This window comes from Sinocyclocheilus grahami, unplaced genomic scaffold (assembly GCF_001515645.1).
Source record: "Sinocyclocheilus grahami isolate Dianchi unplaced genomic scaffold, SAMN03320097.WGS_v1.1 scaffold118.1, whole genome shotgun sequence".
Taxonomy (NCBI): domain Eukaryota; kingdom Metazoa; phylum Chordata; class Actinopteri; order Cypriniformes; family Cyprinidae; genus Sinocyclocheilus; species Sinocyclocheilus grahami.
The window spans coordinates 106,025-117,743 of NW_015505297.1; the positions used below are offsets into that span (position 1 = coordinate 106,025).

The window sequence follows — 11,719 nt, forward strand, 5'->3', positions numbered from 1 at the left end:
GTGTCTTTGTTTTAAACTATTTTCGACGACGAAATAGAGCAAACTCAGACAATAGTGTTATAGTCAGACAATGTAAGTCACTTAATATTAGCTTCTTGTTTATTGAATTGTATTGTATTAAATCCGTTATCACATTTACAAACTCCCTTAAAAATTATTAAAAGCGGTCACTCATCTTAGTTCATCATGAGCTCACATTTATAATCAACGAAGCTCTCTACACTGCGCGATGAATCTCTTATTTACACCCTGTCTACACTTTGCTTATGAAAGGATTCGTGAGATATGTCTGTGATACATTACTCAACGCTGCAAAAACACGTAGGAAGCTTTGAAGCTCCTCTGAGTGCAATCACAAGTATGATGATCGGTCAGTCGCACTGGTGCTCCTAAAAAAAATTTAATAGTCGCACGCAGTAGTTTTGCGACTGAAATGGTCGCACTGTTGAGCCGGTCTGAATACTTTCCGTACCCACTGTATATTCTGTTTATGTACATACTGTATTCTATATATAGTACCAGCCAAATGTGTGGACACACGAATGGGAAAGTGTCCAAACTTTTGACAGATACTGTGCTATAATATACACAAAGAATATCGGCCGATATATCGATACCTTTTTAACTCCCTAATATGGGTATCAGTATCGGCCCCAAAAAACCCATATCGGTCGGGCTGTAGTATATAGCCTAGCTTTATTATGTTTTTCTCCGCTCAGAAGCACTGCAGGTGTGTGATGTGATATGATGGCCATGTGAATCCTCATGTTCTGTAGTTTGCTGCTTTTTGCGCATGTAAAATTAATCCCCGGGAAACAAATGTTAGTATTTTTAACGGGTCACAGACACTTATCCTTTCTAATTGAATTCAATTCTAATTTAAAATAATCTTGTCGGTTAACGGTTAATAATCGGTTAATGAGCGTCGGTTAGGAAAAATAACCGAAATGAACATCCCTATCCACAACAGCTGATAAAAACACAGTAATCCACACCACTCCAGTCCATCAATGTCTTGTGGAGTGAAAAACTGCATGCTTGTAAGAAACAAAGCCATCATTAATATGTTTATAACTTTTAATCATTGCTTAAGGGTCCTCTATCCGTAGTATTGCTTCCTCTAGTATAAAAGTCACTTTGTCTGTATCTGGAGAGAATTATGCACATATCAAGCACCGTTTACAAGCAAAAACAGTCTGTAATGGATCTAAAGAAATATGTTGGTGGATTTTGATGTGAGATGACAACAGAGGATTAACTTTTTCACTGGAGGAAGGAAGTGTTATGGATTATGGAATCACATTTTGGTCAGAAGCAACAGTTTAAAGTTAAAATGCCTTGATGGATTTTTTTCTTACAAACACGCAGCTTTTCTCTTCACAAGATGTTAACTGATGGATTGGAGTGGTGTGGATTACTTGTGGATTATTGTGATGTTTTTATCAGCTGTTTGGATTCTGACAGCACCCATTCACTGCAGAGGATCCATTGGTGAGCAAGTGATGGAATGCTACATTTCCTCAAATCTGTTCTGATGAAGAGAAACAAACTTATCTACATCTTGGATGGCCTGAACATGAGTACAATTTCAGCAAATTTTCATTTTTGCATGAACTATTCCTTTTAATAACTCCTGGGAAGTGTTAAGAAGTGACCATCATGTGACTAAAATGTAACCGAACATATACAGTAGGGCTGTGCGATATTGAAGAAAAATGTGATATGCGATAACTCATTAAATAATGTGATATTCAATATGCGATACGATAATGCTTAAAGTGCCACATGCTCAGATGAAACAGTTTTACTCAGCTGATGCGGAGTCAGTTCTGTGAACTTCTATAACTATCTTGTTAAATTTGTTTGATGATCTGAAACATTAAAGTGTGACTAACATGCAAAAAAATAAGAAATCAGGAAGGGGGCCAACACTTTTTCACACATCTGTATATGGTTAGTTGTATGTATGTATCAAGAGCTCCTGTAAAACCACAACAAATCCCTTGTGTTTGCGCACACTTAAGTGGTGAATAAAGCTCATTCTGATTCTAATATAACTAGCATACATGTTTCACTTTTTGTGAGAAGAAAGTGCCCCTGCAACAACTTCTGAAAGTGAACGGTAGTGTTTTACTCTAGCATTACATAAAAATGTCATTTTAACATTAGTGTTATCATTTTAACATGAGTTTAGGAACTGAATAATAAAAAGGAAAAAGAGAAGAGCTTTCCAAGATTTTTTTTTACATATATTCTTCAGTGCTTGGCTGTTGCAGTAATGAAAGGAATTTGTAGGCTCTTCAGGTAATTGATTTATTCTTTAGTTTTAAAACTGTAAACGACCCCACAGGTTGGTTGGAGACGATGCCAGGACAAGCTTGAACTCGTGCCCAGATCATCAGCCAGATTTGTGTTATCTCTGTCAGGGGTCCTGGGATGACCACATGCTTCAGATGGGATGCTTTAATTCAGTTATCTGACAGCTGACCTTTTTAGAGATGGTGCATGCTATATACCAGATGTCATGGTTTGATTTATAAAGTCTAGATGAGAAATGCATAATAGTCTAGTCTAGTCAAGTCTGGGCTGGTAACTGAAAGTTTGTAGGTTCAAACCCTACAAGCTGTACTCGTGAGGAAAACATTAACCTCAGGTTACCTCAAATCTTTCATTCAAGTATTATAATGTATAATGGGCAAAGAGAGTACACACCGTTTGTGTGAGAAAATGTAGCCACTGAAATTGTCTGCTTCCAATATCTACTCTTATCAGGTGATTAACGATCTTGATTATATTCATGTAGGTATATGAGGCATCCTTAAAAAACAAAAGTGTGGCAAATCTGTTTGCATGCACAGTCTTGCAAAATCTGCTCTTTCTGCTTTCTCTGCTGATCTGAAAAAGCCCTGAAAACTTTTATTTTAAGGCCATTGTAGGAATGTGCAAGTCACAGATGCCGTTCAGGCCCAACTGTTTGAAAGAAAAGGCTGACTCGGTTAACGGTGACTGACAACTACCCTCTGGTATTTGTAGAAGTCCCCCTGTGTAGTGAGTTACCCTGGACAGCTGGTTTAAATTGACAACCCAGGCGGTTTTATGTGGCTATCCTGTCACAGCCCCAACATCATCTGCTTTTCCAGTGTTCTAGCTTGTGTACTGGATAAGTTTATTTATGCAGGTTGGGTTTGCTGTCAGGTAAAACCAGTCTCATGTTGGGATTAGGTTTGTATTAACTTTGGGAGGTTTCTTGTATTCAAAGGTTAAATCCTCCTCATCATGAGATTTTCCTTTATATTCAGTCTTTATTTGTATCTGTATCTGTATTGTAGCAAGTCATCACTTGTTTAGCAGTGTCATGCACTGTGATTGGCAAGACCAGTATGATTTTAGGGATGGAAATAATCTTGTTGTCTGTCCTAAACGGATTGGGTTTAGGACCAGACTTGTTCCTCCATTGTTATTTGCTCTCGCAGATGAAAATGCTGGTGTAAACACTGCTAGTTGTTTTTTGAAACAACAAAAGAAAGAAAGAAAAGCTTATGTTTGCAGATCATGTTATTTAAAAAAAAAAAATTGACAACCTAATATCATGGTCTGATCACATTTTGAATATTTTATCCCAATAAATTCACACCCTTAATCGTTACGTTTTTAAGGTAAACCCTGTAATCATTGTATTAACTTACATTAAATTGACATTCACAGGTTCTTCTGAATTTGATTAATGTTTATTTATTGATTTCAGATTTTTAACCAGTGTTTTCAAGTTATTTTTGTTGTAGTTTTTATAATATTGTACTATAATTATTTTATTTCAGTTTATGAACTGGGTCTTAAATGAGTAGTTTTATATATATATATATATGAAGTAACACTGCAGACATTGGATGAAAACTGAAGAGGACTGAATATTTATTCTACGTCCGGGGTTTGTGCTTTGCAGACATTTCACAGTGAAAATGCTCTTGATGTTGGAGTCGAGCAGAGCAGGTTTGAACATGGCACGCGCTCACAAGTATAGCCTATCTGAGGTATTTTTGCAGTCTGGCTTTAAGCGCTTCTTTCCCTCTATGGAAATTGTGTTTTAATTATCCTGCCAGTGTCTTTGCCTTTATATGGTCTCCTAATGTGGATCTCTTGGGTATTGCTGGAGATAGATGGTGTGGTTCATTTGATTTGCAGCTCTATGTCATCTTACGCTGGAGTCTGTGACAGTTATATATACACAACGAGCTTTCTGCATTCAGATCTTTAATGAACACTGACCCGTGCGTGCTGCAGTTGTTTTGGACACTTTGGAAACAGTGTAGGTTCTTCTTAGGAAGGCTTGACCTTTAAACTGTCCTTTATAAATAGACTTTATACACTTTCCCTTTTTGATGTATTGGAGGGTGTGTGTCTGTTTCTAATGCCCTGTAAAAGGATGCCTGACCCGATGGTAACATTTGATATTCACAGCATTGTTTACATGGAATCTCGCTCATATCCCACAAAGCTATGTGTGGAGATTTCTAGAGATGCACCGATCGATCGTCCAGGGATCGGAATCGTTCCTGCAGATCGGTGATCGGTCTCACTTCTTTCCGATTCCGAGCCGATCCTTTAAGCGCTTCTTTCCCTCTATGGAAATTGTGTTTTAATTATCCTGCCAGTGTCTTTGCCTTTATATGGTCTCCTAATGTGGATCTCTTGGGTATTGCTGGAGATAGATGGTGTGGTTCATTTGATTTGCAGCTCTATGTCATCTTACGCTGGAGTCTGTGACAGTTATATATACACAACGAGCTTTCTGCATTCAGATCTTTAATGAACACTGACCCGTGCGTGCTGCAGTTGTTTTGGACACTTTGGAAACAGTGTAGGTTCTTCTTAGGAAGGCTTGACCTTTAAACTGTCCTTTATAAATAGACTTTATACACTTTCCCTTTTTGATGTATTGGAGGGTGTGTGTCTGTTTCTAATGCCCTGTAAAAGGTCAGCTGTGCATTCTCACTCTCTTCTCTCCAACGACCCCTTCTCTCTCACACAGGTCTCATTCGCTCCGGTTAAATGCTTGTATTGCACATTATTTTAGTCATTCCTGCAGATTTCGCGCTTACACCAAAAGCGCGCACCAGAACTGATCAATATTAGTGGAGCGCACACAAGCCGCACTCGTCCTTTATAAATAGACTTTATACACTTTCCCTTTTTGATGTATTGGAGGGTGTGTGTCTGTTTCTAATGCCCTGTAAAAGGATGCCTGACCCGATGGTAACATTTGATATTCACAGCATTGTTTACATGGAATCTCGCTCATATCCCACAAAGCTATGTGTGGAGATTTCTAGAGATGCACCGATCGATCGTCCAGGGATCGGAATCGTTCCTGCAGATCGGTGATCGGTCTCACTTCTTTCCGATTCCGAGCCGATCCGTTTTGTTACCAGCGGCACAGGCAATAACGTCAGCTGTGCATTCTCACTCTCTTCTCTCCAACGACCCCTTCTCGCTCACACAGGTCTCATTCGCTCCGGTTAAATGCTTGTATTGCACATTATTTTAGCCATTCCCGCAGATTTCGCGCTTACACCAAAAGCGCGCGCACCAGAACTGATCAATATTAGTGGAGCGCACACAAGCCGCACTCAGTCTCAAACAGCTTGTGAGCCACAAATACCAAAATGAGTGGCTAACTGCGCTAAGACGTTCAAATACATACAAAATTATGTCAAAATGCCCGTCTTAGCGAGTATACAGTTAAACACAGTCAGTTTTGGAACGTTAAATAGTTGAGAAAGAGAATGCATGTTGTGTAACATTGGCCTGTTTACACCTGGTCACTTCATGCGTTTTGTCTGATCGGATAGCTATCTGATCGTGAAAAGACCAGGTGTAAATGCCCTCCGAAACGCATTCGGGACGGATTTAAATCCGATCGCTCAAACCACTTCTGGTCGCATTCCAGACGAAACTCGACAAGTGTAAATGCATCTGGTTGTTGAAACCACATATGTAAATTTTACTCCTCCCAAAATGATAAAATAATAAACGTGTGAGAGCGTGTTATAGGCTATATGACATTAGTCAGACTGCGCTAATGCAACACGCATCGCTGCAGACGAGTAGCTGAGTATCTCTTCAGCAAGCCGACGGTCAACACACAATCATCTTCATTAAAAGTAGTAAGACAAACTTATCTTTCCAGTGCTGATGTTGGGTCCGTGGATAAACTCTTAAAGGGACCGCAGTCCAATATTCCTGCTGCTGTCTGTCATGTTAATCAAAGAACAAAAGACAAAGAAAATCACTTTCTGCTCTTGACTCCATACGTTTTATAACTTTAATGGTAAGCATTAGTCTGTATTTAATTTTTACAATGAAGACTACAGAAATTAAAGTAATCAAATGTAAAATAATACTGGATATGTTATTTTTCATTTGATTACTTTAATTTCTGTAGTATTTCTTACCTGAATAAAAACTTACTTAACCTGAAAAACTTTGTTTCATAGCTCTCTTTATTCTATTGCATTTATTTGTGCTGTTGTTTGCAAATTTTTTTGTTCTTATTTTATTACTTACTTTTTACTTGTTTTTTTATGAAAATAAAACTTTGCGTTGAAGAAAAGTAGATTTTTGTTTGTATATGCTGTCAATTATAGTTCTTAGAAAGAAAATCTGAATCGGCAAAAATCGGTATCGGCAGATCACACTAACAAAGAAATCTGAATCGGCCAAGAAAATTGCAATTGGTGCATCTCTAGAGATTTCATATCATCAACTCAGTCGTCTGACATTTTGGCTAATGGAACTCATCCTTTGCAGCTTGAAGTGTTTGGTCTTGTTTGCTACATATTAGGTTGTCCATTTCGGAGAACATAACTGTCATTAGGCGCATTTCCATTACAGATTTGCACAAAACTTTGGCGATATTTTATAAATGTCGATAAAAAAGTATTGCGAAATGATGGCGTTTCCATTAACCAATGTTATGAGACTTAAACATAACCTTTTGCCTCTCGCGATAAGTCATGGCAATACATTTTGGCTATATTTATTCAATGGAGGCTTATGCGTGTATCTTTACAGAAGCAGCAAAGAGAGCCACTTCAGAAACGTGCGTGGCGCGGCTGGAATAAACCATAGACTGTATAAAAACATAAACACAAGCATTGAATGGTCGCAATCAGCTTCAGTGACCGTATCAGAGCCACACTGCACCACAGACGTGTGCAGTGTAAATTGTCTAAGCATTACTAGTAGGGAAAACCCCTTATACTGGAGCGCAGCCACTTATGACGTGTTTCTTGGAGGTTATAGTACATTGAAGAATGATCATATGACTTTTTACATACGCCATGTGACCTGTAAATGTGGAAAAAGCCGTTTCCATTGCAGTTTTGCGAATTATTACTTTTTCGCATTGCCTGAAAAACCACCTCATGTGAGCGTAAAAACTTTTTTGCGATATATGGGCGTTTTTGCGAAATTGACGTGTTTCCATTAGGCGTATTTTCAATTCGCAATTTCAATTTGCGCAATTTGAAGGGTAATGGAAACGCGCCTACAGTGATACTGTGGAAAAAGAATCAATATATCTAATATCTTTCATTCTAAGTAGTTGCGTGTTGATAGACTGATATAATGCTTGGCAGATTTTTGACATTGACTGATAATCTGATCATTTTGACTGATCATGTTTAGTGATTTTTTTTTTAAGGAAATATTAATAAAGGTTTTATTTCTGAAATTATTATTTGTTTTGTACATCTCATTTGCTCTCTTTAAATTTTACTATATATTTATATCAGCATTGGCTGTCCTGCTTTTTGGAAATTGGCAATTGCTGTGCCACTATTCTTAACCAGCTAGAGCAACAAGTGATAAGGAGCTAGACATTTTGATTGTCCTCATTGATCCAAAATCCACATTAAGCCACTGTAATTTTCTCTCATTTTCATAATCATTGTGGATTATTTGTCACTAGAATATTGTTGCAGTGCAATTAGTATGTGTAGTTAAATGTCTTGATCAAATGATAATTCATTGATCAGAGGTATAGCAACCAACCCAGATCTTTAACCACTAGGCCACAATACACATCCTAGTCGGGTGATTTGAACAGGGATGTGGAATCTGGAGATGCGTGTTTGATGAGAGAGCTCAGATATGCAATATTTTCTCCAGTTGTTTCCATAGAAGTGAGGCAGCACCATTAGTGAAGGATTTCTGACAGGAATATAAGCAAATCACTTTGATCGAAAGTTCCTTGACTGTTTTTCAGTTTCTCTCTCACCCATAGAAACAAATTGGATTGGATAACATTTGAAATGAGTGTTAACGACAATATTGTTTCTGAATAGGTTACTGTTGTATATTATTGCTAAATAGGTGCTTATATGTAAATGTGGGCACATTATCTACTCATGGTTTTGACACCACGAGCAAAATAAGTTTACGTAAATGGTCTGAGTAGACTGTTTAAATGATATTGTGTGGTAATTATAAGCAATATTTTTTTTCATTTTAGGGTGAATTGTTCATTTAAAAACCAAGTGATTTTATGACTGTTTCAGTATTTTGGATCCTGCTTTGGTACATCAGTTCTTTTTTTTTCTTTTTTTTTTGTGTGTTAACTGAACAGCGCAGGCTCATTCTGTACAAGAGACTGGATTTAATGCAGTCCAAGTGAAAAGAGATCTGTCTTTGTGTCTGATCTCTACTGCTGGTAGTCATGAACTCAATGCGACTTTCATTGACCAATACAGAGTTCATTCATAAGCAGCATGCAGTAGCTGTATGGCCTTCAGTAGAATGTAGTAGTCTTTCTTTATGATTTATAGTTTACCTGTTTTATATAGTTTACCTGTTTCTTATTGAGAACATATGTGGACTCAAATAGATTTTTTCATTCTTGTAAGAAAATGTAAGTGGGGTTTGCCTGTGCTACCATGATGCAAAGGTGTTCTTAGTGGTTGCGAGGGTCTTTTAGGATGTTCCGGGTGGTTGCTAGGTGGTTAATTACTAAAAAAATTTACTTCCAATTCTTTATGATATTCTGGTCTTGGATAGACTGATTAATGTAAAGAAAACTAAATTAAGGAGAACTGGCATTATTTTAACACATATTAACATCTCTTATTAATAATTGGGCTTAAATGTATCAAATTCAAAAGTGTTAATTGCCCTTGACCATTTGGGATGGGCATCACATTCATCCTTGAGTTGAGTGCATCCTCTTCACAGCTTTCAATATAAACTCCTTACACATCTTCTCAACCACACAGTAAATCATATTTTGTGTGCTTCATAAAATAATACAAAAGTGGTAATTGATTCTCATTGCTAAAGTTGGTAGTCGTCCTGCAGTAGCCCCACACTTGTTGATGTTTTGTGATTGTTCAGTATTATTGCAGTCTATTAGATACAAACCTCACTGCCAGGATCGGTCACAATAACAGGGTTAATGACAAATATGTGCTGCCATTCATGATTAAACCCAGACTTATGTGGTGTTGGGTAATATGCTCCATAGGCATATTGTCCTATCGTCAGCCTGTGAGATCGCCGATACTCAATAATATCATGCTAATTAATTTAATTATTTGCTTACTTAGTCTCATAGCCAGAGAGTGAAAACAGCCTAATGGTAGTGTAATCTATTATCTTAATATATAAAATATTTTTAATATGACTGAATTTGTATTGAACATGATAGAAATTTAATAGAAACATTGTAAGTTACTAATTACAATGCTTACATTTCCTCAGTTATTCAAACAGCAGCTACAGAAAACGGGCAAAGAACATCATCACTGACTTCAGTCTAGTGCATGTTTATGCACTTAAAAAAAAGTGAAGCTATCTACACTGTATGATGAATGAATCTCCTATACTTACGTTGCATATACATCTGCACTTTGTCGTTTATGATGAGAGAATTTGCGAGAGATCAGAACTCAGTCAGCGCGTGCGCACTGAACAACAAAACACTGGTGTTTTAGCGATGACTCATCTGAACGCCTCTGATTGGCCGCTTCATTCATAAAGTCAGCGGAATCGCGTGTGATTGGTTATAACGAGCATCACTGTAAAAATGCGGAAAAAGAAATATGATGGAACAAATAAGCCCTAATATTAATAGGATAGTATTTCTAGCCTAATAATAATAAAAAATAATAATAATCGTCTTGCTATCGTCAAAGGCATCAGCCACAGACGATGTCTCTGATTATTGTCGATAGACAATACTATCCACAACCCTTATGTGACGAGCCTTTTTTTTCTTGAACAGGTTTGTTTTTTGATAATGGCAAGGTGACTGTATTATCCTTCTACTTGCCAAATAAGCAAATAAGTGGACATGAAATATTGATGTATATAAATATTGAGTTATTTTATTATGTGAGGAAAACAGGTCACAGTGGCCAGTTTTTTAGCTCAATCCCTGCCAGAAAGACGTTACTGCGATACACCATTAATCAGTCCTTCACACCTGCTCAGAGATGCCGCTGAACTTTTGACTTGTGTGAATGTGCTGTAACTGAAACTGCTGCAAATACCTTCGAGAAGATCAGGCCCTTATGGCACACCGTCGTGAAGTGATGGATTTGAACGTCTTCAATAATAACAAATTCTCTCTTTCTCCACAGCCAAACCATTCACCTCTAAAGTGAAACAGATGCGATTGCACAAAGAGGACTTCGAAATCCTGAAGGTCATTGGTCGAGGAGCTTTTGGCGAGGTAAGCGTCTGTCTTGTGTTGAGACTGTGGTGAATGACTGGATCTGAATTCCCATACTATCCATAGGGCTGGGTATCGAGTTTGATACTTTTTAGGCACTGACCGAAATGCTTCGATACCATCGAGTATCGAAAAAACATTTCGTCGTTCGGTACCAAATATCGATACCTAAGGGGTTAATCTCAGCATCAGTGAGCCAATAAGCCTGCAGCACTAGCCGGTGTATTCGACTAGAAGAGGTGCGGCGCAACTCGATCAGTGTTTGACATCCGCGAGAGCGATTTGAAAGCGCACGGAGCAGTCTGCTCTCTTTAGCTCTCGTGGTACTGTAATACACCGATCGGTCTGCACAGTCAGTCCGAGTCAAGTCCAACACACGTACTAGTTTACACCGGTTACACTCAGAGATGTGGCGCACACTTGAGGCTGTAGTGCGAATGCGTCCCAGCCCCCTTAGATGTAAGGCTACATTTACACTGGTGCATTTATGTTTTAAAATGAAAACGATCCTCGTCATACTGGCATTTCCACTGCGTTTCAAGCTGACTTTCCACTATCTCCGACAAGCGACAGACCGGTCATTCAGTCATTCATTTCCAATGGAGAGCAGCGCGGGAGCTGCGTGAAGTTCTGATCATATGCAGATGTCCGTTCATACTACACGACCGAAAGCTCGTGTTATGTGACCATTCATGCAAACTGTAGCATCATGCTACATAAGACAATAAATAAGATTTATATTCCGCTTTTACTCAAAACTCACTTTAAACCACCATCGAGTGTTTGTAATAACTTCCGATTGCCGTCTAATGTGTGTTTTGGCCATGTAATGTTGCTGAAATTAAATATGTTATTACCTCGGAGTCAGAGCAGCGATCATGGAAGAGAGAACACAAGCAGACAGCACTGGAAGCTGCTAATGCTCATCAGTAAATCAGTGGAAAAGCTATGTGTTTTAAAACGAACACGCACTAGTGTAAATGTAGCCTAACA

At 38.1% G+C, this 11,719-nt stretch overlaps 1 protein-coding gene across 4 annotated transcripts in view; it reads left to right on the forward strand.

Annotated features, from left to right (window-relative positions):
• cdc42bpaa (CDC42 binding protein kinase alpha (DMPK-like) a) overlaps positions 1-11,719 on the forward strand; it is a 72,292-nt gene that overhangs the window by 4,439 nt on the left and 56,134 nt on the right. For all 4 annotated transcript variants that reach the window (XM_016278081.1, XM_016278084.1, XM_016278082.1 and 1 more), the window contains exon 2: positions 10,635-10,726. In XM_016278081.1, coding sequence (XP_016133567.1) covers positions 10,635-10,726 — 92 coding nt within the window. The remainder of the gene's footprint in view (positions 1-10,634; positions 10,727-11,719) is intronic.